A 27726-nucleotide genomic window follows, 5' to 3' on the forward strand; every position below is an offset into this window, starting at 1 on the left:
CTCCACTTCTCTGCCTGCTCCAGTCCCAATAATTATCAGCGTGTGAGTACACACAGCGGGGGCATGTTAAATTCAAAGATGCTTTTATTGTCATGGCATCAGGAAGTATTTTTTATTTGCACTGTGCGTTAAATCCCATTTGCCATTTTAAGGTTCATTCACTCCATTTAGACAGATCCTGTTGGAGCTCTTTGCAATCCCACTTTATATTTACCAGCTTGAATAACTGGGTGTCATCCGCAAACTTAGCCATGTTAATGCACACCTGCCGGGGGGTGGGGATGTCCTGTAGCTTAGTGGTAGAGCATCTGCCTTATAAGCAGAAGGCTGTGGGTTCAATTCTCAGCATCTCAAGACAGAGCTAGGAATGATCATTGCCTGAAACCTTGGAGAATTGCAGCCTGTCAGTGTAGACGCTACTGAGCTAATGGTCTGTCTTGGTTTAAGGCAGCTTCCTGTTTTCCTGCAGCTAATTTGGCTCCAAATGTGATGTCAGGAGCCATCCATGCTTTGCCCATATAAAACTATGGCTTCTTAGCTGTCACAGAAGCTAGAGCACCAGCAGAGAACATACAAAGCTGTGCATGGGCTGGGACAGGGAACTTCACATATTTACATTTGAATAATCATTGTTGAGAAATTGGAAAAATAACCAGGAACATTATGTCTGGGAAACGGGGTCAATTCAGTATAGCGGATGGAGTTTTGGACTTACTCCTGGGAGACCTGAGCAAACCATGAAGCTCACTGGGTGATCTCATGCCAGATGTTGTGTCTTGGATTAACCTACCCACAGGGCTGTTGGGAGGACAAAATGTAGGATAGAGACCAGGGATACCTCCTAAAAGGGATTGCTCCTAAAAATTTAATGAATGAGTGAAATTTTCAGCAGTCATGTAAGTGGGGTAGAAGAGGTTCAGACATGTTGCAGTGCACTTGTATAAGAGCCAGAACCACAGCCCACAGTGTTCTTTAAGAAAACCCTCTCTTCTCTCACATTTTGCAGAAATGACTACAAAACAACAACAACAAAAATAACCTCTTTTGTGTAACTGCCTTCTCATTTCCCCTCAGCACTCAACTTTTGACAAGAAGACCACTGAAAAGCTGGCTAAGAGGCAAACTAAACATTACATAGCAATGTGTCTAACAAAGCACAAATTGATTTTCAATGAAAAGCAGCCATGGGGGAGTGCAGTTTTGAGCAGATTGGCAGTGGGGGACAAGGGGATGTTCCCAATGGCTCAAAATCTATTGCCCTGTGGGGGAAGATAGAAAGAACAGCCTAGAGAGTGGCTCCCTGTCTCACTTCTGCTGTTCGTACAGAAGGCCCCCGTAGAGGTCCATTTTATTGTATATTCATGATATGTGGTCATGATGCTATTTGGGTCACACTATTTGTGCCTGCGAAAGTTCTGAGGTAGTCACACTGCTTTATTTTCATTTAGTGCATATCCTGTAACTTCCTGTGACTTAACCATACCACAGAAGTTCCGAGTGGTGGTGTTTCCCCACTTTTTTTGCACTATCACCCCTCCAGACACCAATAATATGGTAGCATTGGGGAAGCCTTGAAGAACAAACTACCTGAAAAATCACATCTCCTTATACAAATCTTCCAGGGTGCTAAGGTCCTTGGGCAAGCACCTTCTCTTAATCCCACCAACATCAGCATCACTGTTGGTGGTGACACAGGAGGGAGCCTTCTCTGTGGCTGCTCCCATATTGTGGAATTCCTTCCCAAGAGAGTTTAGATGGCTCCCTCTTTGCTATCCTTTTGCCAGCAGGCTAAGACCTCCCTATTCAGACAGGCTTTTGAAAATGAAAGGTGCAGGCGGTGCTGATCACTGGGTTGCTGTCAGGGCAAACTGTATTTTAATTTCTGGTTCTAAATGTGTTCTGGTGTATTTTAATTATTGTTTTTATCTAGTTCATTTTTATTACTTTGCAGTTTATAATGTCATTTTTAAATGCTGTAAGCCGCCTTGAATCCCAGTTCGGGAGAAAGGAGGGATATAGATACATTAAATAAATAAGCAAGCAAGCAAACTAAAACAGAAATAATCCACCACGAATGCACTATTATTGTGTCAAGAATTTGTCGCAGGATGCACCTACAATAAAATAAGGGGCTCTTTGGTGGCCTCTGACTTCCCCGACTCCTGCCAAAGGGCTGCTCCAGAAGCACCTTGCCTCAAGGGGCAGAGAGAGCCCGGCTCTTTTCATTGTACCTCACCTTGCTGCTTTATTATACAGTTTTGATTGATGCTTTAAACATTCTTATAAAAAAAATATTAAAAAGTACACTAAAAATTGATGTTAGGGTTGCTTGAAAAGCAGCTTATGAATACTTTAAATTTCATTTGTTTATTTGCCTTGCTAAATTTATATACCGTTTTAGTGTTGTAAGACATCCTCAAAGTTGTAAGACATCCTCAAATGTTAAATAGAACATTTAAATTATCGATAAGAAACAGTTAAAATCAGGCATTCAAAAGATGATTAGAATCAACATTAATTAAAAGAAATGAAACACACACAACTTCTACATAGCTGGATAGACTTACCTAAATAAAAATGGATTTCAGCAGGTGCAGCAAAAGTGTGTGTAGGGAGACAAAAGTTCAGGAACTTAGAAAGTGCAGTTACTGCCACACTAAGAAACTGACTTCGTGTAAGCCAGATGAATGTTTTGTGGCACCTGTAACAGTGCCGAATAAACAAATAAAATCACTCTCACACATACTTCTGGAATATACCACAGGGGTACCATTGCACAGCTTTGAGTGTGGAAAACAGCTAGTAGAGAAAGAGTGAAGAGTTCTCTCTCCCCCACCACTCCTCTGCTCAAAATAACCACCTCCTGAGCCTTATCTAGGGTGGCCGTGAGTCCTGCTTTATTGAGGACAGTCCTCTGTTTGAAGAGCAGGCTGCTCCAAATCTGGTTTAAAAATAAAGAGTCTTGAAGTTCTCGATCAACAGCACCTGGACAGCAAACTGAGCAAGCAAAACAGGTCACCTGGTCAAAATCTTCGCCAATATGGTGAGATATGTTGTATTTCTATTTAAATTATAATTCTTCTAAATTTGCATCAATACATTTAAAATAAATACATGCAAATATCATCCAAATGTACACACTCTTTTCTCCTATTGATATATTCCTCTTTTGTGGTGATGCGTCAGTGGCAAGCCAAGGCTTATGTAGGCTGTTTGTTTCCCTAGCTGTCTGTTTGTCCATCCATTCCAAAAAGTGGGAGGAAGAGACTTTATCCCATGTAGCACTAAGTAACTCATTCCATTGGCACAAGGATTTCTCCCCTTTTTTATTAATAGTTTTAAACTGAATTTTCCAAAAAGGAAACAGAAACAATTGCAGTCAAAAAATACAAACTGAATAAATCAAGACAATATGTACTATGTATGCGAGTTAGGGGGAGAAGGGGGGAATGGCTGGTGGCCCACCCCACCCCAGTACTCAAGACATTCAAGCAAATAGCTTTGTATAAGAAGTCCATATATCTTCCCATTTTCTTGTGTTTACAGAAGGTCACCTCCTCATATGCTGCCAGCTGAGTCCTGTCCTCTGTCTGCTGCACAATCACAGCAGTAGGCTCTTTCTTGTTATCTTGAATGGTTAGATGTTAGACCATGAGTCCTCTTAGAAGCCAGTCCCTTAGAAGACAAGTTCCAAAGGACTGGTATGTAACTCAGTAGTGTAGTAACAGCTGTAAGGATTTATGCCCAGTTACCTTCCCTCCACTCTTTCCAGGCACAATCTACACTTTAAAGCTCTGTGTCTGAGTACCCTTTTTTTTCTCCTCCAGAGCTTTTACCATGGAAACTCGCTCTTTAAATCTCAGTCAGTGCAAATGGCAATCTGCAGAAAACCCAAATTGACATTTGTTTTGATTGAGCATTAAAGAACAGGTTTTTGCAGGGAAAGTTCCAGGGCAAAAAAGGAACAATGCTCAGACACAGAACATTTAAGCATGGACATGTGCCTGAAAGTAGCAGGGCAAATTGCAAGTGTGGATAAGCCCTAAATATCAAGGAGGTATCCAAATCCATATTTATGCTGCTGATGACTTCTAACCAAAAGACTGTGACTCTAGCAGAAGACCAAATCAACAATGATTCACACTTGTGCAGTAGAACTTCCTATACCTGTGCACGCACACAACCAGTCTGTTCTGGTTCCCCAATACCAATCCTATGGAGCAGATTTGGAGAGTGGGTGAAAGTTCTGCTCAGCAAGCATAAATCCTTGCGCTAATAGAATGAGTGCATTGGATAACACCTGAAGTCAAGGCTTTCTTCCTTGAAGCATTTGCTCCATGAAGATGAGAAACAAAATCCTGTTCCATTCTTCCCATTTGGCTTGTTTTTCGGCTAGGTGAACACAGCCATGCATGAGGCCAAACTGATGGAGGAGTGCGACGAGCTAATGGAGATCATCCGTCAGCGCAAGCAAGTGATAGCCGTCAAGATCAAAGAGACAAAGGTAGGACCATGATGCCTAATTTACTGTTGCCCCTCTGCACTCTGGTATGACCTGTTACGTCACCCTTCATTCTGTGAACCATTTGCTTGTGTAATTAATTTCTTTATTTTTCAGTGGCTGTATATCTTTCGAAATTTCCCACTGAGATGGGAATAAAAGGCTGTGTATTCATCATCCAGAATTGACCTCCACAGTCATTTACGGACACATGGTTAAGACTTTTTTTCAGGGAAGACAATCTTACTTGGCTATGAGTGATCGCCAAAGAAGAAGAAGATACACCATACATGGCTTCCCCCAAAGAATCCTGGGGGCTGTAGTTTACCAGTAACAGAGTTATTTTAAAAAAAATACAGTTCCCAGGATTCTTTAAATATATGGTGTGTACACAGCATTTCAGACTCATATTTAGGGAAGCAGATCTTTTCTATCAAACTTGCCTTTGATGGCCAGAGATAAGGGTGGGTTGAGGTAGCAAATAATCAGCATTCTGAGACCCATTGTGATGGAGTGGGCTGCAAGTCAAAGAAAGAAAGAAGGTGCATATTTATTAATTAAGTGCACAGGACCCCTTTCTTCATAGAAGAGTAGCTGCTTACAGTCCATGAAACATTATCTTACTCTTCCTTTAACCCTTCTGCAATATTGGGTGGACATTACACCTCATATGTTGCAGAGTCTAAAATTGTGAATTTATGACAAGGATGAAGAGAGGAACATAAAAGCCCTGCCACAGGCTGTTCCCCCCACCATGGACAGTGCTTTTAGAGGCCTTGAGCAGAGGGGTGTGTGTGTGTGTGTGTGTGTGTGTGTGTGTGTGTGTCCCTAATTATATAGACAGTACCCAAAAATTGCAGTTTGTGTATTGGAAAAGAACTCTGTTTTTTTCCCCTCATCACTTTCTCTCATATCTATATCTATATCATCTATATCTACACACACACACACACACACACACACTCCTTATGAATGCAAAGATTTGATTGAAATTACATGTGAATTTCCAGTAGAATCTCAGGAGCCAGGGGGTTGGCTAAATAAGATTGACAGTGGTCATGAGCTAGGCTTCAGCTCCCATTATTATCTCCCTGCCATGACTAGCAAAGCCAAAATGAATTAAATAAAGTCTACAAATAATTAAGAAAAAAAAAACATAATTTATCCAAGTTGCAGAATTCAGCTGGGGTGGGGGGCAGAGTTGGCACAGGATTTTTATGTTGTCTTTTAGCCGGGAATGCATACATCAACCTGGCCTTGGGTAAAGGTAAAGATAAAGGGACCCCTGACTGTTAAGTCCAGTCGCAAATGACTCTGGGGTTGTGGCCCTCATCTCGCTTTACTGGCTGAGGGAGCTGTCGTTTGTCCGCAGACAGCTTCTGGGTCATGTGGCCAGCATGACTAAGCCGCTTCTGGCAAAACCAGAGCAGTGCATGGAAACACCATTTACCTTCCCGCCGGAGCGGTACCTATTTACCTACTTGCACTTTGACATGCTTTCGAACTGCTAGGTTGGCAGGAGCAGGGACCGAGCAACGGGAGCTCACCCCATTGCGGGGATTCGAACTGCTGATCTTCTGATCGGCAATCCCAAGAGGCTCAGTGAGATTGCTGGTTGATCCTGAGTAGTGTTTCATAGCAAAATAGCTCTGATATGTGAAGATGGTGCAAAGGGGAAAAAAACAGAGTGAGAGATTGGTTGGGGGTTAATGTGCTTTGGCTTTGAGTAGCAACTTGCTGAGTTAAGAAGCTGCCTTTTAGTGAGGAATCTGGACCTCGATTCTTAGAAGGCTGAATTTGCAATATCCAACACTTAATCCTATGATGCTCCAGAAATGACAAGGCAAAAACTCTTGCTTCTGCCCCGTTACCTTTCTTGCAGGGCCTTCCCTGCCCAGCAACCCAACTCTAAGGAGGAGGGAGAGCTGGGCACGGTGCCACTCACCTCCTCACCATGCCAGGTGTTTGCAGCCTCTGCTTTTTGGAAGCCCTCCTTTCCCCCTTCTTTCCTTCTGATCGTTTTCTTGATGAGTCTGGGCATAAACGAACCATCCATCAGCCCATTAAATCCCAGCAGGAGAGTCATTTCCTTGTGCAAACAACCATTTGAAGTTCTGGTCTGCCTGCTGCTAGCTGGAATGAGCGTCTCTCTCACTCCCTCTCGCTCCTGCTTGGCATCGGCTTTGACATTTCCAGTAATGATGAATGAAGGTGAGCAGGGGAAGATTGGCAGGAGCAGAGCGTGGCAGCAAGGAGACGGGAAAGGCATTAATTGCTCTGCACCTCTGCACTTAGCAAGCTTTGGTTTTTTCCTCCCCATCCTGTCATCTCAGAAAGGGGAGCTGCACACCCTCAAGCACCCCCCCCCAAATAATCATTGGAACCCTATTGTAGTAGAGACAACGTTCAGTAGTGGTTCCAGTGGCAATTGCTAATGCAAAGGCACCTTCAAGCTGGGATGGCTGCAGGATAATAATAGGTTATATCCTAGGAAAGGAAAGCCCAAGCTCTTAAGTACAGCCCTGCTCCCTGTAAATTCAATCTTCTCCTTATACCACACTAGACTATTTTGTCCATCCAGCCCAGGGTTGCCTACAGTGACTGACAGTAGCTGTCCAGCAGAGGTCCTCCCTATCACCTTCCTTCCAGTCCTTTTTTCAAACTGGAGGTGCCAGGCATTGATGCGGCAACTTCCTTGCTCCAAAGGAGTTGCTCTTCCAGGAAGAAAACCATCACTGCATGTGCTGTTGCTGAGCTGGAATGCATTGCTGTGGTGGAGGACGTACAGTCCTGTGGCCAGCAAGCATTTTCTTGGGAGCCTGCCATTGTGCTGCTTCCTCCGTAACCCTCCAGGGGTGTTGCAGTACGCAGTTACGAATTCACAGCGCATTTGACACCAGCGTTCATTCCATCTCAGAGCTCGAACAAGACAGCTCTGACTTAACAGCCAGTGACTCTGCATGTATGAAATTCTTGCTAGTTGAGTTTGGCAGGGCTATTACTGGGCAGCACTGTTACCCCAGGCCAAAGTAATGGCAGAAATATCAGTCATAAATCAAACTTGTCATCTGGTGTGAACACAGCTCGATCCCAGAGCACATCCGCTATCAGCACAACCTGTGCCTGCTTCCATGCATCCTTCACTCTGAAAGAGAAGGATTCAGACAGCGTGTGAGGTTTGCTTGCGTATTTATTTAGTCACATCTTAGAATTCCCCGGCAGTATGGTCCCTGTTTGAACTGGAATTTGAAACTGTGGGATGAACCCATGCAGTAAAAACAAAGGTTTGGTCCCATCCATCATCATCATCATCATCATCATAGGCAAATCTATTTATTTAAAGAATTTATATCCCAGTTTTAATTACAACAGCCCTTAAGATATCCTGGTCTAAGTTGTTCAGGACTTAGTACACTGGTACAAGAACCTCGAATGGAGCCCAGTAGCAGGTCTTTTAACACTAGTGCCATGTCTTGGTGGTGGTTTATTCCTGGGTTTGATATAGTTCAACCTCCATTCTTTTGATGTGTGTGAGAAGAGAGAGTCAAACCAGATGAGACCTTTACAAAACCTGAACTGTAATTTGGAAGTTTCTCTAGGTCGAACCCGAGTCTGTTGGCTTCAGGGCTATTTTGCCTAGAAGAAGTTCACAGATTTGAGGTTTCCCCACTTAAATTCTACATCTGTGTAAGATTCTTAGTTTATGTGTTGCCTGCACTCTTTGGGTGTTTGTGATTTTAGTGTTTAATCAATTGTTTAATGTATTCCCCCCCTTATATTATTTCTTCCTCTTCCCGTACTAAATGCTTCTTGACATTTCAGTTGTTGGTTTTCTAGCTCCCTGCCCCCCCCACTGGATTTATTGAGCCTCCAACCATGACTTGTGCGCTAACAGCTACCTCTGCATAAGCAATAGGCCCCAGCATAGCCAATAGTCAGAATGATGGGAATTGTATTCCTGCAGCATCTGCAGGGCCACAAGTTCCCCATCTCTGTTTTTAGAGCTAATCCAAAAACAGCACTCGTTGGTTCTTTTATCAGAGCCAAACACTTAAGCAAGTTTTGAGTTCAGCAGCACTCTTTTTCAGGCTAGATATTAAACTATCACAATGTGATGGTGGAATATTTATGAATTCTAAAGTCTGTTCACTTCTTTGTGACATACTTATTCAGCCTAAAAAAATGTATTGTGCTACTGTTGCATTGGGGATTTCATTCTCTATAATTCAGGGCTGGGAAACCTTTTCTGTTCTGAGGGCTGTTTCCCCCCATGACGATTGTCTGGAGCCATCAGTAAAAGCAGGCAGGGCAATAGAAGCGCTCCTTGCCTCTATACAGCAGACTACATTCCAGCCATGCAAAAGTCACGGGTTTCTATGCACACCCATACATACCTCTCAGACTCTCAGACTTCCATCCAGGTAAGCATGAGGCAAGATCAGTGTTCAAGGACACATTCCAGCCAGGCAAAAACACTCCTGGAGGGTCCAGAGTGAGGCTGTGTAAGGAGTGTGACCAGCAGAGAGCCCCAGGGGCTGGGTAGAGAGGCCTGGAGCACCACATTTGACCCTTGGGTCAGAGGTTCCCCACCTGCTGTAATAGGTAGACAGCATTTCTTGTTACAGGGTGGGCCCCTTGAGGACTGGTGAGGAAGTATCGGATATAGCATGCTTTCTTGCCCTTTACTCTTTTGAAGTTGGAAATTTTGTTGGTTCGTTCTTGCTTTAGCAAACGTTGGGTACCTGACCTGAATGTAAATTCCTGAACAGGAGAGTGCAAAAAAAGTAGGCGAGAAAGCTGGATCAGTGCAGCGGAAGTGCATCCTTGGAATGGATTGCTGGTGATGAGGTTGGCATCAGGGTAGGGGTTAATTATACCCTTTCTTGATGGAAGTGACAGGCATCCAGAGAGACGGTGGGGCGGGGAGGGTGGGAGGGAGAGATACTGCAGCATTTCTGCCCATCACCGGTGGGGGCTCTGCCATCTTCCCTTCACTTGTCAGAGAAGGGCTTCAAACTGACAGGCTGCCCCAGGGCAGCTACTCCAGCTCTGATTTAGAAGCTGACAAGGAAGAGCGCTGAGAGCTGCTGTCATTTGGGCTTGGTTGGGCTCTGCACGGCACAGAGAAGTACCCAAATAATTCAGGGGAGGGAATCAGAACAAGCCATCTGTGTGGGTCAAGCAGTGCATCCCTTTTCAGCATTCAGACTGTCCAGCTGCTACTGCAGTCTGAAAAATAGACAGCATTAGGATGGATTTATTGAGAGAAGGGGACAAGAGAAATAATTGAATGGGGAGGGGGCATGCGTGTGTAAGAAAGGGAGGGTGTAGGGCAGTTCTCGTCCTGCCCACCATTGATATGAGGACACTGGAAATGTTTGCATAAGGAAATGCAGACCATGGGCTGAAATAGCTTCTCCACCTGTTTTATATCCTGATTTTCCTTCAAGGAGCTGAAAGTGGCATATGTGATAGTAGTGACTGGCCCAAGGCCACCCAGGAATCTTCATGACCAAGGGGTGATTTTGAAGCTGTGTCTCCACTGTTCCAAGCCCAGCCCTCTAACCAATGTGCCACACTGGCTCTGCTGCATGAATGGGACGAGAGTTCTTTTGCGGCAGGAAGAGAATTCTCATGTTTGTCTCCCAGGGACATGACTGGACAGCTCATGTCTAACCTTTGTCCACTTTCTAGTGTCAGTACTTTTTTTAAAAAAAATATGCGGTGTATGTGCACCTGTAGCTATTTTCCAGCAGGTGTGTGTCCAGAACTTTTCTCTTTTTAAACCATATTTCCTTGAAATGGACTTCATGTGCAGCTGCCTCTGGGCACATGTACATAATTAATTGAGCATAATGAATAATTAACACAGAAGACACAGCCTAAAAGGGAGAGACAAAACGATAGAGATCCAGCTATGTTGCTTGAGCTTAAGGCAGCCAAGGAAGGATGAAACTTGAAGGTCAGTCAGTCTGAACAGGCTGGCAGAAGGCCAGACTAGGATGTGGTACCCTTCACACAATTAGCAATCACTGGAACTGCTTTATTTTTAATGTAAATAGCAAGTGTGGGGTGGGGGTTCTTAGGTGCATGAATAGTTCCATGTCTTCTTTGGCCTTAAGGTTGGCATGATATGGGCAAAGGAAACCAGTTTTATATAGCAACCATTTCAATGTGTTTCTTCTTGTTGATTTCCATTGGTGGAGTAGTTGTGTCCTATACAATTTTGGTCCTATTGACTTGCTTTGCCATTGAAGATGCTGGAGAGATGAACACTGAGCGAGCAGCAGGGGGCTGAGGTGGCCTATTCTGATTCCAAGCATATAGATGCGGATATCCTCAGAGCCTCTAAGAGCTGTTCTTTCCAGTAGGGCCTCCAAGGCCTAAATTCCTCACAGAGAAAGACCTTGCCTGGGGACACCACAATACTTCCCCTCTTCCCATGGTAGTTCTTTTCATCTGCTTGTTCATTCTGCAACCTCCCTTGTGAGGTCACTTCATTTCTCTCTCCCCACCCCATGGTTTTTACTTTTGATGTGCTTGCCAGTATTTCAGTGATATAAGCCACTGCCTTTGAATGTTACCTGCCTGCTTCCCTGTGCACTAATGAGGCTTCAGTTGTTGCTTCAGCAAAACCTGTTGTTTTTTCCCCCGTCTGCCCATTTCTCCAAGGTGATGAAGCTGAGGAAGCTGGCCCAGCAGGTAGCCAATTGCCGGCAGTGCCTGGAGCGGTCGACTGTCCTCATCAACCAGGCTGACCACATCCTGAAGGAGAATGACCACGCACGGTTCCTGCAGACAGCAAAGAACGTGGCAGAGAGGTATGGCCTTTTACTCCTTAAAATGACTGGGACAGCATGCGGACCTATCTTGCCCACAAAATAATGCCCACATGCTCTACCAGTGAGCTTTGTCCCTCTTGTTGAACATAGAAATAGTCTTTACCTCAAGTCAGACCACTAATTTATCTAGCTCAGTACACAGTGCCTAGGGCAGGGATAACCAATGTATTGGTCTGCAAATGTTATTGGAATGCAGTTCCCATCAGTCCCAGCTGGCGAGGCTAGAATTGAACACCGCCCTGGGATTTTTGGACAGTATGTAAATCTAATAAATAAAATAAAAATCAAATATACCCACAACTCCCATCAGTCTCAGCTGGCTTGGCCTATGACACTGGTCTTCCCCTGGTGGGTTGGGACCCACTAGTGCAGCCTTTCTCAACCTGTGGGTCCCCAGATATTGTTGGACTACAACTCCCATCCTTCCTGAGCTCTGGCCTTGCTTCCCATCACCCTTAGCTAGCAAGGCCAGAGCTCAGGGATGATGGGAGTTGTAGTCCAGCAACATCTGGGGACCCCCAGGTTGAGAAGCACTGCACTAGTGGGTTGCAGCCTGATCCAAGGTGGGTCGCAGCAGGAGCACTAGCACCCTACAGATATATGGCAAAGGATTAAGAAATGGGTCCCCAAGTGGACATTTGGGTTAAAAGTGGGTCTGAAAAGGTTGAAGATACTTAGCCTGTGATCAGGCACCATGTTGGCTGCTCTTAGTCTAGAGTTTCAAGAAAGGGTCTTTCTCAGCACTACCTGAGTTGATCAAGGGACCTTCTACATGAAAAATATGCACTCAAACACTGAGCCTACAGCCCCTTTTCTGTGGATGGAACCACCATAGATGGAGGGAGTGGAAGTGGCAGAATCTAGCAGGCATTTGCAAATCGATTCAGGATTTAATGGTTGATTTAATGAGAATCCCATACTCCTGCTGTCTCCTCACCTTGACCCATTGCCTCAGACAGAATGTCACAGGAATTAAAGCAATGCTCGCGATCCGTTAAAACTGAAAGCAGCTGTTTGGGTGACGGCGGCCTCAATGTTTGTGTTTCATCTGCCTGCCCCAGGGCCTAAAGCTTTTCTTAGGGTTCAAAGCACAATGGTCTTGGGATGACAGCTGCAGCTGCAGGTGTTCTTTAGAGGGATTCAGTACCAGCATCAGCACATGCCATCTTTGGGCAGCTGCCAGGACTCACCGCTGGTTGCCTGCCCTGCCCCCCAATGGCCCAGAACTCAGCAGCATCAGGCAGCTACATTTAACCACCCTTTAAGTGTCCCACAAGACCCACCCAGGCCCAATGACAGCAGAGGAGACCCACCAGAGACTACCTCCCTCAGGGGCCCTGGCGGATTTCATCTGTTTGCTAGAGAAATAAAGGACTGAATCTGAAGAAGGAGGGAGGAAGCTGCGTAGAGGGCAGGCACTAGTGTTAGTGATCCTTACTATAGCAACAAGAGTTTTCTCCAGTGGCAGTAGCGGGCTCCTCTGGGCAGGTAGCCACCTTTGCACGGATGTCTGTACGTGACCTTGAATCTTTTCAAGCACTTCGGTTTATTTTCAGTTCTTCTCCTTTCCCCCCAGACTCTATCACACAAGGGAAGGAGGAGTTTTGGGTTTTGTTGCTTTCAATTATTTACAGATTTAATGTGAACTTTCTTTAAGTACACGAGAGCGCCTCAAGCTTGGCCAAATTAACAGCTTGGAGTGGGAGCTGCTTTTGCAGCAGCGTCAAAACGCCAAAGAGATCAGAGAGAATGCAGAAGTGGGCCATCCCCCCATCAGGCCGGGGAAAGAGACCGCAAGCGCTAGTGTGAATATGCTAGGCTGATTGCTGCCAAATAGGATCAGACTCTTCACTGTCATCCCATGAGCAAGCCACAGTAGTCGCTGGGTAGTATCTAAAAACAAAAAGGGTGTAGGGGCTCAACACCTTCTGGGAGGCTGTTAGGGAACAGGGAAACCCTGCCTTATACCCCTGGAACATAGGACTGATTTTTAGTTATCCTGTGTTATGAGAAGGTAAATGCTCTGAGAGTTCATTTTCCTTCTAATTTCATATGTTCACAGATTTTGGGATGGCTACTCTTGCTGTCCACTGGATTGCAGTTCTTCTTTGAAGCATGGGTTAGTTTGAGACATGGTTCACTCTTGAATCAATTCCAGGCCCTGGATGTAAAATATGGCCTCATCTGCACTGTACATTTAAAGCAGTATCAAACACTTTAAGCAGTCATGGCTTCTTCCCCCACAAAAGAATAAAAATAAATCTGGGACCTGTAGTCTGCTATGGATGCTGAGAGTTGACAGGAGTCCCCTGTTCCTCTCCCAGAGCTACAGTTCTCAAATAGTTAAACAATCAATCTCTCTTCCCAGGGAACTCTGGGAATTGTAGCTCTGGGATGGGGAATAGGGGCTTCCTAGCAGTTTCCAGCACCCTTAACCAACAACATTTCCCAGGATACTTTGAAGGGAAGCCATGACTGTTTAAAGCAGCACATACAGCTTTAAATGTTCAGCACAGATGGAGCCTATGTGTGAAGCCCAGAGCACTGGTCCATCCAATCCAGCAATATCTATTCCAGCCTTCCCTAGCCTGGTACCCTCCAGAGGCTCTTGGACTCCAACTCCCGTCAGCTCCAACCAGCATGACCAGTGCTCGGGAATGATGGGCATTGTAGTCCCAAAAAAATCTGAGGATACCAAGTTGGAAAAAGTTATTCTACTCTAACTGGTGGTAGGTTCCTCTGCCTCCAGGCAGATACTTTGCCAGCACTCGGGATCCTTTTTAACTGGCAATGCCAGGGGGTTGAGGCTAGGACTTTCTGAACGCAAGGCAGGTGCCCCTCCCCCTGTATTCAATGCTAGGACTCAAATATAGGGATTCAAAACATCCCATAGTGAGGGCTAAGGTACAGTGGTACCTCGGTTTAAGTACTTCATTTGTTCCAGAGGTCTGTTCTTAACCTGAAACTGTTCTTAACCTGAAGCACCACTTTAGCTAATGGGGCCTCCGGCTGCCACCGCACCACCACTGCGTGATTTCTGTTCTCATCCTGAAGCAAAGTTCTTAACCCGAGGTACTATTTCTGGGTTAATGGAGTCTGTAACCTGAAGCATATGTAACCTGAAGCATATGTAACCCGAATTACCACTGTATTGGGAGCTTGGTGGGGAAGGGGAACATGACAAGTATTTGACATTGCTATAAATTTTGAGAATCATCTAGTCCAAATGCCTAAATAAACTGGGTCATAACCTGCTCTTAGATGAGTTCTACCAGGGTCACTCTCTTCTTTTATATTCTTTTATAAAGTTTTTAAGTGAAGGAGAGGAAGGGAGACATAAAGATGGGGGAACAGTAGGAAAGATTGTGGTAGAGAGAGAGAGAAGGAGAAGCACAAAGGAGGTAGGGTAAAAATATTAAAAGTGAAGTATTGAAGTTAAATGTGGTACCAGGATCTGAAAAGGTGATGGATACTGATCTGGAGGATTTGAGCCTCCAAGGGCTTCTGATTTCTACCACCTCTACAAGCGAATGGGATGCATATGGCTCTTGTGGAGATCAAGGAAGGATTTGGGAATTGGGGAGGGGAGCTCATTACACAATCTTCCAGCTACCAGACTCTTGCACGGGCAATTGAGGTCCTGAATTTGAAGCCTGAGCATCTCTCCTCCCCTCCTCTTCCTGCTGGTGGTTATATCACTGCCAGGCTGTTTTCAGCTCTTTAATCAAAAATCAAAGTGCCGCCTGGGAGTTACAAACACCACCTAATGTATATTGATGCTCTCTTCTGTCTTTCAGGGTCGCCATGGCAACAGCATCCTCTCAAGTTTTGATACCCGATATCAATTTAAATGATGCCTTTGAAAACTTTGCTTTAGATTTTTCCAGAGAGAAGAAACTGCTGGAGGGGCTGGATTATCTAACAGGTTTGTGCCGATTCTGCAATCCCAGCTCACCCTCCGCACATCCCTAAACTTTTCCCCACTCCCAATTTGACCTGCTTTCTTTGTAAACCTGTCAGTGGAAATTTGGGGGCTGGGGGGGCGGGATATGGCTTCCTTATCATTTGTTTCTTATGCTTTTTGGGTAATACCAATGTTACAGCTCAGCTGGCATTTCACGGGGCTCTGATTCCACCAGTGCAGAACACAATGTTATCTGACTCGTCTTCTGCTTGTTTAGAAATCCTGTGGAAGGGGGCAAGATTCCCTTCCACCAGACTCAAGCACAAATGGAGAGAAAAAGAGAGTCCCAGGGGCTGGCTAACAATGTCTTTTGACTCATCCTTAAGAGGAGACTCTGTTCTGCTTCATGGCAGCTGTAGTAGCAATAGGTTTCTGGTGAGCAGAGGAGGCTTGCTTACCTGCGGAACAGCTGCTCTTCCCTGGTAGGCAAAAGCAGCTGCTGCCAGAGTATGAAACATCAGCAGCTTCATAGCCACACCCCTTTGCTATATTTGTTAGCCAAGAAATTGAGTAGGTGGGTGATGTTTACTCCAAACTGCAGGTGCCACTAAAGTTCATTATCCAGGCCTGCAGGACCTGGTCCATGTATGCAGGTGTCCTGCATCCACTTGAGGTGATGGGTGGGCATATGGTGTTTTGAATGCTTCCCTACATATAATACTTCCTGCAAGTAGAAAATAAGGAAAGTCCACTTCTTGCTGTGCTGGGTTTCTGCATAGGAGCATTTCAAAATGGGGCTTTCCTCACTTTCATCTTGAGATGGTAGAGTTAGGGCCAACTCAAGGGGGACAAGAGGGTCATTTGTCCTAGGTTTCAAGCTCAAAGGCGTCCTCAAATTTAGACACTTCTTAATGTGAGGGGATTTAATAAGTTTTGCAACTTGTTTTTATGCATATCAGGCTAAACGTGATGTGTTCTGTCAGCTTAGAACTGTAAATATGAGCAAATGCTTTAAGCAAACATTTTAATTTGGTAAAAAACTTACATGTTTTTTGTAAACTGATGTAGAATTTGTCGTATTAAAGAGCTAAAAATGTCTCTAAATTTTGATCTGAAAAGTCACTTCCAATGGCACAAGATTGTGATGAGCATGTCTTCTCAATTAGCTGATTATGTAAGCAAGCTATTTACTCTTTTTTTTGGTGCCTTATTTTCTTTTCAAGTGCTGCCATTTTTTAAAAAGCTTTTATTATGATCAGGGGCTTCCAAAACTGTACATGGCCCCTGGTCTCTCTGGGCCTCTGAGGGGGCCTGTGCTCAGTCTACCATATCACCTCATTCTGTTGAACATTGACCAAGGCCATAGCTCACTGACAGAGCACCTGTTTGCATGCAGAATGTCGCATATTCAGTCAAAGACATCTCCTAGGGCTCATTGCCTGAGACACTGAAGAGCCACTGCCAGTCAGCGCAGCCTCTCTATGGCTCCCTTAGAAGCATGCATCTTTTAGGAGAAATTCTACAGGTGTCCTTAGGCCTCTCAGTCTGTAAATTCAGTTGCTTATTGTTTCAGGGCATGTACAAATTGGCATAGTGCAGAGGAATGTGACTTGTTCCCAGGGTTTCAATTAAAAAATTCTGGGTTTTTTAAAATTCCTTTTATTAAAACACACACATTCACACAGAGAGAGACATTCACACACAAGTTTTGACAGGACAGCTTGGCTTTAATTAGTTTATTAACCTGATTATGTCCAAATGTCTTGAGTCAGATTTCATTGTTTCAGCCTTAATATGTGATCTCTCTGTCTTTCGTGGACAGGAGGCCCTCCCAGCCATCTGTCGCATTATGCAAGGGGCCACGGATTGATTCTGATGAAATTTCCCAGTGGACTGAAGCTGCAGAGAGAGAAAATTAAGCAGTGTGTTAATATCTGGAGTTAAATGGATAGTAGTAGATCCACCAAAGAGGGGTTGGGAAAGGAAGCAAGTGGCTAAGAGAGCTTGCATTGCCGAGGGAAAGCCAGAAAATAAAGCCTTCCTGATGACAATACGCAAGGAGTTACAATGTGTAGGTGCTGCCATGCTAAAAAACTGATTTCAGCTGTGGGACAAGTATGTGGCACCTGTGACAATGCCAGCTCCGCAGATCAAAAGGGTCAAGGTGGCATATATGGGGTAAGGCGATCCAGCAAGTGATCTGGTCCCAAGCTATTAAGGACTTTGTATATACCATATTTTTCGCTCTATAAGGTGCACCCAACCATAAGATGCACCTATTTTTTAGAGGAGGAAAACAAGAAAAGCCAGCAAGAGCCGCAGACACGCTCGCTCAGCACAGCTCTTTAAAGATAGAGCGGCTCTTGCTGGCTTTTCCGGGAGGTGGGAGAAGGGACTGACGGGCTGCCCTCCGTCCCTTCTCTTACCTCCCTGAAAAGCCAGAGGAAGCTGCGCAGCTATCGCTGAAGCTAGCAGAGCAAGAGCTGCGCAGCACCTCTTGTTCTGCTGGCTTCCTAGCAAATCGGGATGAGGGACGGAAGGGGCTCCGTAAGGGCTCCCTTCCATTCCTCCTCCCGTTTCTCTGAAAAGGCACTGTGCTGCTATTGCTGAAGCCAGCAGAGCAAGAGGGATGAGGAATGGAAGAGAGCCCTTACAGAGTGCCTTCCATCCCTCATCCCGCTTTGCTGGGAAGCCAGCAGAACAAGATGTGCTGCACAGCTCTTGCTCTTGCTCTGCTGGCTTCAGCGATAGCTGCGCAGCCTGCATTCGCGCCATAAGATGCACACGCATTTCCCCTTACTTATTAGGAGGAAAAAGTGCATCTTACAGTGCAAAAAATATGGTATATATAAAGGTAAAGGACCCCTGGATGGTTAAGTCCAGTCAAAGGTGATTATGGAGTTGTGGCGCTCATCTTGCTTTCAGGCTGAGAGAGCTGGCATTTGTCCACAGACAGCTTTCCAGGTCATGTGGCCAGCATGACTAAACTGCTTCTGGTGCAACAGAACACTGTGACAGAAACCAGAGTGCACGGAAACCCCGTTTTCCTTCCCGCCACAGTGGTACCTGTTTATCTACTTGCACTGGCATGCTTTCAAACTGCTGGGTTGGCAGGAGCTGGGACAGAGCAATGGGAGCTCACCCCCTCACGCGGATTTGAACCGCCGATCTTCTGATCAGCAAGTCCAAGAGGCTCAGTGGTTTAGACCACAGCGCCACCCGCGCCCCTAAGGACTTTATATACCAAGAGTAACACACTGAACTTGGCTCAGTAGCAAATAGGCAACTAGTGCATGTCTGTGAGCACAGATGTTAAAGGGTCTTGCTCTTCAGCAACTGTGCTGCAGCATTCTTTACTAACTGCACCTCCTGGGTCAAGTGCAAGGGAAGCCCCACATGAAAATGCATTGCAGTAATCCATATGGGAAGCCCCAAATTCTTCACCCCCTTTATTAAGAAATTCAGACAATGCCGAGGCAAGGACACAATCTTTTGGGAACAGAGGAATTACATTATACCTGGCCTACCGTATGCAGTATTTGCTCCTCTGGCTGACAGTAACTTTCCAAGTTTTCAGGTGAGGGTCTTTCATATCACCTGCTATCTGATTTTTGGTTTTTTTTTAAACTGGAGATGCCAGAGCTTGAATATGGGACCTTCGGCATGTTAAACATGTGGCCATCACTGAGCTACAAGCTGGTCTGCTCAATGGTAGTCTGGCACAGCTCTTGTTCGTTTCACTAAGACTTTCACAGGAGAACTTCCCAGGGCATTGTGCTCTGTTTTTAACTCGTAGGACATACAGGATGCCATTAGGATTTTTTCCTCTGGTATCTGAATGCCCTGTGTTATCCCTACCTATCACAGGTAACAATGGCATAAGATAAGGTCTTTGGGGAAATGATGTGTTTGGAAATCTGCCAGTTAAACAACTTTAAGCAAATTAGATGTCTAGCTTTAGAAGCTGAAGAGCCTGTCAATTAACTGATTAAAGGAGCATGTAATTACATAGAGCAGCATTGCTTAAATGAGTCTTTTTTATCATTGTGAATGAAAGTGACATCCTGTGAGAACTTAAAATTCCCAGCTACCTGCAGCCTTCTGAAGAATTGTTGAGAGGGCAGCCCCATTCTTCCCCCACCATCATGATGGTTTACTCCTCTGTTTTCCTCCCCACCTCTATATACTTCCTGTGGACACCCCTTATATTTTATTTTAGTCCTTCATGTATTTTGTTAAATGTTTGTCCATCATTTTATTTTTTTAAAAAAGGAAAAGTTATGTTAAAAGAGTTGCAGAGCGGGGGGGGGGGGGTTTGCTATGGAATGGTTGCAAGCCAATCAGTGCTATACCAAACTAGCTTCTGTTGCAGTCTGACAGAACAAGTCTTCCGTGAACTCAATCTGCAAGAGTAAACTGCTCACCTGAATTTTGACTCATTGATTACAATTTCCACAGTGCTGGGCTGTTCAAATAACATACTTAATCTAAGTGGATCACTTCTAACCTTTTTTCGCCATTTCTAGTGCTTTTTATATTTTCTGGTGGCTAACATGACTTCTTTAAGGCATCTCTGAAGCTGCTAACTTTCTGCCTCTTATGTCAACTGTTGCCCCCACAGCACCCAACCCACCATCGGTTCGTGAAGAGCTTTGCACTGCCTCTCATGACACCATCACTGTCCACTGGATCTCAGATGATGAGTTCAGCGTCAGCTCGTATGAGCTCCAGTACACCATCTTCACTGGCCAGGCAAACTTCATTAGTAAGTAGCTGTTGGCTTCCATCTATTTCCTGGACATGAAGTTCAACTCATTCTAGATGGGCCTGCAGTATTTTCCTGTATTTTATACTTTCACCTTTTCACAGCTTTTGCAAATCTTCTGGATCCAGAGCAACCAAGGCTATAGTTCAGAAAACTGAGATAGGTCAGGACTGCTGTTGCTGAAGCAAACAGCTATTGAAATGACAGAGGTCCAGTAAGAGATTCAGTAAGTGGCTGGGGATTCCTAAGGAGAGAAAGGGTATATGGAGTATGTGTGACTCTCTTCTTTAAGGGCCCCTCCAGACTAATTTTTCTGTAGGTATATTCTGCAACGTACCATTGACTAATAGTAAATTAGTGGTGGATTTATACTGGAATGTCCACATTTTTTTCTTAAGTGACTGCTCAGTGTTGCCACATTATTGTAATCTAGAAGGATGCTCTTGCACTGTAATACAACAGATATAACCCCGCCCCCCTCAAACCCCCAAAACATTTGTGGAATGAAGTGTGTCAGGATTTCAGCAGGAAGCTATGTGACATGTACCAGTTGGAAATAATACTGTACGTGCACCCCAAAAACGTTTGCAGGCACAAGCAGTATCGAACGTGGCTTCATGTATAACTGACCCAATGCAACCATGAAAACAAATAATCATGAATGCACAATAAAAAGGATGTCCCGGGGGATCTTAAGTAGTAAAGTCTTTCTCTCCCCCACCCCTAAGTAGTTCCAAGTCCTGCTGCTCAGCGACACTTATCTTTGCTCTGTACTTCCTAGGCAAAGGTCCGGACTTTCCAGGCCTGTGTTTGAGCAGTTAGAGCAAAAAAGCTGTGTTTTGCCACTGAATCGGAGCAACAGCAACCTGCTCAAAACCTGATTTCCATTTGCTCTCATTCAGTGGTAAAACACAGGTTTTCCCAGAGAAAGTTCTGGGATCAAAAAAGCAACAACAAACCATAGCTCACTTAGATATGGACCTGGGAAACCCAGACCTGAGCCTAGAAATGCAGCAAAAAGTAAGCGTGGGTGAACCTTTGGTGGTGGTGGTGAAACACACTGAAAGGTTTGGAGTATATAAACTCAGAGGAAGCCCTGGGTCAGGCTATAAGGGTGAGTGTTAGCAAGACTACCAAGTAAACCTTTAGCCTCAGTGTCCCGATGACAGGATCTGCTCGAAGGTTATCTGCTCAACATGGTTGCCTATGGGAATCTTTACTTACCATGGTTAAAATTGGCTTTGAGCCATGTCTCTCCTGCTTTATACAAGCAGATATCAATTCTGAGCAAAGCCCGCAGAGCAACTGCATGACTAGAATAAATATATGAAGCAAACCTAAAAAAGCATGAGGTATTCTTTATTAAGCTGTCTATATTTTTTCCCCTAACTACATTCTGTGCTGTGTAAACCAGAGGAAATTCACCCAACAATATCAGCGTGTTGAAAGTGGATTGAGGGGGGTGCATGCAAAGTTTGACACATGGAAAAGGGTTTGTCGGAGGCTTGCTGTTTGACCTGGGCCTTCTGTACCATCACTGAGCTTCTGAAAACTTGAGTGGTTCTGTGGTAAACACAGTTCTGTTGGCACTTGGAGAAGCTGGCATCATTCAATGGCTTCTGCACTCAACCCAAGACTCTCTGCACAGCAATTTGATTGTGAATCGGCCCCTTAGCAAGGCCAGAATATTGCATGACTGTGATTACAGAGTGGAAAGAAGATGGTGTTGTTCGTGAGAATTTAAAGTTAATATTGTAAAGGCAAATTCCTGAGTAGCTTGCTTTATTTCTGGTCTGTAATAGTTTGTCTCCAAGATAGCCCATCAAGAAAGTAATGGACTTAAACTGCCGGGCAGAGAAGTGTAGCGGCCACAGGTTAACAGGATGTGATGGAGAGAGGGCAGGAACGCTGATTTCCCAAGACAGTTGTTGTTTATCGGTAATGAAACATGTCCACAGAACAGCCAGCTTCAAACTCTATCATTGCATATCCCTTTTATCCCTCCCCTTCCTTGCCTATCTCTCATCAGTTAAAAATCTTTTTAGTTAAGCAAACAAGCAAACTTTTCATTTGCTAGTTAAAAGTCACTTTAGATAACGTGAAAAGACGCCGTTTGTATTTTTCTTTCTTTGTTATACAAGAAAATCTTTAATAAAAACTATTTTTTTAAAAAAAAAAAGTCAGTTCAGATGTTCAGGGGGAAATTAATATAGTGTCGTCCTCAAAAGAATACATTGCTTTAGAACAGTGTTTCCCAAACTCGGGTCTCCAGCTGTTTTTGGACTATAACTCCCATCATCCCTAGTTAGCAAGATCAGTGGTCAGGGATGATGGGAATTGTAGTCCAAAAACAGCTGGAGACCCAAGTTTGGGAAACGCTGCTTTAGAATATAGGTAGAGTAAACCACATGGTTGAAGCCTCACCCCGATCTGCTATGTTCCTGTATTCAGGGAGAGGTTCAACATGGAGAAGTGTTTGAACATGTGAATTCCTATCTGCATTCTGAAATGGCACATTCTTGAAATGTCTGTACTGTTTTTTCCTCAACGCTTGTGTGTAATCCATGGCTGGCTGGCTGAAACATTAACTAGGTATCCATTGTGCATACACCAAAGAATCCCATGATTCCCAGCACCCTTTGCAAACTACAGTTTTTGGGATTCCCTTTGGGGGTGGGATGTGCTTTAATTGTATGGTGTGCATGTGGCCATTGTGGTGCAGACATAACATTGTGGAGCAGTACACCAATTTAGTGCGAGGAAATAATGGTTACAGTATTTGGGAACAGATCGTACATGGGACTTGTGGAAATGAACAGACCTCTTCTATGCTTTCCTTGTCCTTTCTCTCTTTCCACCAGTGGGAAGATTGCATATCTTCTGTTCCATTGAGGATTGGCCACTCCCAAGGCAACCTTAGCAGAGAGGGTGTGTTAGTGAGGGGAAATGTGAGTTTGGCAGAAGCTTCAATAAGGGTTCCAGGGAGCACAAATCCAGGCAGCCAGGGGGAAAAAAGATGAAGAAGAGGAGAGAGTCTGAAGTTCTGCTCTTCACTCTGCTTCTCGATGGGTTGACGACCCAATTTAATTGTTGTGTGCACAGTGGTGGGTGGTCCAGTGAATCACTCCATGTAATGAAACCTAGTCTCTGGAGACCAGCCGTTCAGGGAGTTGTTCTAGCAAGCATGCATTACAGCCCATTTAGAGGTGCGCTTACAGTCAGCTAATAATAATAGGATCGTGTGAGGGTTTGATTAGCTGCTTGTGCGTGAAAACGTGCTCCCTCAGAGTTTGTGCGACCCCACAAACCTCCGTGTGTGACGGAGCTCCTCAGACATGTCTGCTCTAGTCACTAGTAGAGTCCGACAGTGGCTGTCTGCGGAAGCGTTTCCAGCAAAGAAGTTCCTTAACGGAAACGCGTCTCCTGGACTCACGGCGTGACAGTTTCCTGCGAGGTGTGGGTCTCCCTATGGGAGACTCCGATACCTCCCCACTGTTCTCGCTGGAAGCCTCCCTGAGCCCTCCCTCCTGCTCGCATTCCCTCAGAGACCCACTCCTCCCCCTGCTGGTCCCTGCTTCAGCAGTTGAGTCTCTTTCATCCTGCCTGAGTCCCTCCACCACCTGATGCTCTGATGGCAGTTCCCTGACATCCACCTCCCCTCCAGGGCCCCCCTCACCCCCTCCCAATTCCTCCCCCCTGGGAGGTGAAGGGCTAAAACCCCGAAACGAATCTTCCTCATCTTCTGACGTCTCGAACAATTCTCTCCATCGATCGTCGTCCTGGCCAGCTGAATCCTCCTCCTCTTCAGAATCTGGGAACCCCTCCAACTCCTCTTCCTCGTCGGTGGTGGCAAAGTATTCCCTTCGGAACCTCGCTACAGGCTGAGGTTTACGTGGGAACCTCTGATGAAAAGTCTCTATTAAAACCTCGTCATTGACATCCTCTGCCCTAACCCAGGTGTTTTCCGACTCCGGTTCCCCTTCCCACATTACCAAATACTCTACTTGATCTCCCTTCCACCTGGAATCGAGGATCTCCGCTACATGGTAGCTGTGTTCCTTCTCCTCCATTGCTGGTCCCCTAGTGACCCTCCCCTCACTGTCTCCTCTATACGGTGACAGCAACGACCTGTGAAAAACTGGGTGCAGCTTCATGTGGTTCGGTAACCGGAGCCTGAAAGCCACTGGATTGACCTGCTGTATGACTTCAAACGGACCCAGCCTTTTGGGTCTTAATTTCTTACAACCTCCTTTGAATGGCAACCCTTGGGTTGACAGCCACACCTGGTCCCCCACCCTGATGCTTTCACCTTCCCTTCTGTTTTTGTCTGCCTGCCTCTTATATTCCTCCTTAGCCCTGTTTAAATTGAGTTGGAGCTGGCGATGGATCGCTTCCATTTCTTCCACGAACTGTTCTGCAGCTGGAACGCTCCAGTTCTCCCCCTCCCCCCCTGGGAAGGCTCTGGGATGGCACCCGTGATTAGCCAAAAAGGGGCTCATCCCCGTGGACACGTTCTCTGCATTGTTGTAGGCAAATTCTGCCAACGCCAACTTCTCCACCCAATCATTCTCTCTGTCATTAACATAACACCTCAAATATTGTTGGAGAACCCCATTTGCTCTTTCCGCCTGCCCGTTGGTTTCAGGATGACGGGCCGTCGAGAAATTAACCTCTACATGCAGTAAGCTCATGAGCTTCCTCCAGAACCTGGAAGTAAATTGTTTCCCTCGGTCTGAAACCACCCTCAAGGGGGCGCCATGCAACCTAAACACATTCTCTACAAACAATTTGGCGGTTTCTTCTGCTGTAACCGCATGTGAGCAGGCTATGAAGTGGGCCATTTTAGTTAACAGGTCTACTACAACCATGATGGCTGTTTTCCCTCTAGACCTTGGCAGATCAGTCATGAAATCTATTGCCACTGCTTCCCACGGTCTCTCAGGTGTGGGCAGTGGTTCTAATAAACCAGCCGGCGCCTGCCTCTCCCCCTTGGCTCTTTGGCATTGTTCACACCCTCTCACATACTCCCGCACATCTTCCCTGACCTTGGGCCACCAAAATTCCCTGGTAACCAGCCACATGGTTTTGTGTTGCCCAAAGTGCCCTGCTGTGGGGCTATCGTGCAGCTGCTTGAGTACCTTCTCCCTCAATTCCCCTTCAGGTATATATAACGCTCCCTTATAATACAATGCCCCATTTCTCTCCTCAAAACCACCGGATTTGTCTTCCTCCCCTCTGAGATCCCTGAGTTTCCCCTGGGCGTATGCATCCTGCACCGTACCCTCTACCAATTCCCTTTGCCCCACCAAAGTCGCCCCACACACCCAGCGGTCCTCTGGAATGATATGGGTTTCTTCGGGTGCTCCCTCCCCCTCCAAATATTCAGGTTTGCGTGAGAGAGCGTCCGCCCTAACATTCTCTGGGCCTGGCACATAACAAATCTCAAAGTTAAATTTGGAGAACTCTTGGGCCCATCTCAACTGCCTTTGGTTGAGCACTCGCGCCGTTCTCCAGTACTCTAGATTTTTATGGTCCGTGCACACTTGCACTTTATGTTGTGCACCAACTAGCAGATGCCTCCATCTCCGGAACGCCTCATGAATAGCAAGCAGTTCTCGGTCGTACACCGTGTAGTTCCTCTCGGATTTGTTCAGCTTCCGCGAGAAGAAGGCACACGGACGCCACTCTGACTCCTCCTTCCCCGGCTGCAGAAGAAGCACCGCCCCTATGGCTCTGTCAGATGCGTCTGTTTCAACCCTTAGCTTCTTTCGTAAATCCACATGCAGAAGTTGTTCTTCAGAGGCGAAGGCCCTTTTCAGTTCCTCAAACGCTCGCTCCGCCTCCGCCGTCCATACAAACTTCTTTTTACTGCTGAGACAGTCAGTGATGGGCGCCGTCAGATGGGCGAAGTTGCGGATGAACTTACGATAAAAGTTTCCAAACCCTAGGAACCTCTGCACATCCTTCTTGGTTTTGGGTGTTTTCCATTCCAGCACTGCCTGTACCTTGCCGGGATCCATGGCCAATCCCTTGTCTGACAGGCGGTACCCCAGGAATTCCACCTCCTTGGTATGGAACCGACACTTCTCCAGTTTGACCCACAGCCTGTTGGCTTGCAGTCTGCTCAACACTTCTCTGACGTCTCTCACATGTTGCTCCTCATTCTCAGAATACACCAACACATCATCTAGAAAGGCAACGCAATTCTTGTAGAGCAAAGGGCCCAGCACGTGGTTCATAAAAGATTGAAAACACGCGGAGCCTGCTTGTAATCCAAATGGCATAACGAGGTATTCAAACGCCCCCAAAGGGGTAAACATGGTGGTTTTCCATTCATCCCCTTTCCTTATGCGTATCAGGTTGTACGCCCCCCTTAGATCCAGCTTTGTGAAAATCTTTCCCTTCCTCACCCTGGTCAAAATATCATCAATTCTGGGCATAGGGAACGCCACCGGTTCAGTCACTGCATTCAGCCGCCTAAAATCACATACAAGTCTCGGCTTGTCCGCATTTTTTTTGTCCACAAAGAACACTGGGCTCCCCCCTGCTGCTTTGGACTCTCTGATGAAGCCTCTCTTCAGGTTCTTGTCAATGAACCCTCGCAACTCCTGCATTTCCCTGTCTGACATGGCATACAACTTGCCCACGGGAAGCTGTGCTCCTGGGAGTAAATTGATCTGACAATCAAAGGGTCTATGAGGTGGTAGTTGGTCAGCTTCCTTCTCGCTGAACACGTCGCTGAGATCTGCATACTGTGGTGGTACCTTCACCTTCCCCATTACTTCAGTCCCTGCTAGGGTGGCTTGGGCCCCTGCTGAACCCTTCTCCCCTTTGCAGTGTTCTAGGCAATGTGCTGAACCAAAGGACACCACTCTTTGATGCCAGCCAACCAGCGGATCATGTAGAGCTAGCCAGCTCATTCCCAAAATAATGGGAGCGCCTCCCAGGGTGGCCACATTAAACGCTATCAGTTCTGTGTGCCTTGCCACCCTCATTATCATTGGGACAGTCTGCAAGCGGACTCCTCCTCCCAACAACTCCCTGCCATCAATCGTGGTCACCTGCAGGGGGTTGCTTAAAGGGATGGTCTGTATCTGGTGTTCAGCAGCAAACTCCTTGCTCATAAAATTGCAGGAGCTGCCTGAGTCCAATAGCGCCTTTATTTTTAGGGGGTGCCCATTCTGCAGCTCTAGCGACACTTCAATCACTAGAGCAGGTCGAGGAGCTTCTGGCACGGGCACTTTCACTGCTCTTTGGCCTGGCTGCAGTGCCCCAATTGTGGCAACCAGGCGTTGGCTTTTACCTGCTCCGCTCCCCCTTCTTCTCCCCCCTCAACAGCTCCCACCATCCCTTGCCATTCCTTCCTCTGGGGGCAGACTCTGGCAAAGTGGCCTGGCTGTTGGCAGAGATAGCATTTCCGGGGGCCCTTTCCCTCCTTCTTAGCTCCCTCGCTAGTTTTTGAAAATGCGCGCGCGCGCGCTGTTCCGATTTCCATCGGCTCTGCCGGCGGGAAAGCTGGCTCAGGAATGTCTGGAATGCGGAACTCCTTCCAACGTTCCCCTCTCCCTTCCCGCCTCTCCAAGGCTCTTGCCTCCTGCCGCGCTCCTATGGTCAGCGCAGATTTGGTCAGCTGATCCATAGACTCCGCCCTGGGGCTCCGTGCCAGCTCGTCTTTCACCCCCGAAGAAAGACCTTCTTCAAATAGCATTTGAAC

At 46.0% G+C, this 27726-nt stretch overlaps 1 protein-coding gene across 2 annotated transcripts in view; it reads left to right on the forward strand.

Annotated features, from left to right (window-relative positions):
- The window catches only part of MID2 (midline 2), a 211496-nt gene that overhangs the window by 165380 nt on the left and 18390 nt on the right, over positions 1-27726 (forward strand). For both annotated transcript variants that reach the window (XM_083484726.1, XM_083484727.1), the window contains exons 4-7: positions 4397-4504; positions 11174-11322; positions 15141-15268; positions 19869-20012. In XM_083484726.1, the coding sequence (XP_083340852.1) occupies positions 4397-4504; positions 11174-11322; positions 15141-15268; positions 19869-20012 (529 nt within the window). The remainder of the gene's footprint in view (positions 1-4396; positions 4505-11173; positions 11323-15140; positions 15269-19868; positions 20013-27726) is intronic.

This window comes from Podarcis liolepis (genome assembly GCF_965112155.1).
Source record: "Podarcis liolepis genome assembly, chromosome: Z".
Lineage (NCBI taxonomy): Eukaryota > Metazoa > Chordata > Lepidosauria > Squamata > Lacertidae > Podarcis > Podarcis liolepis.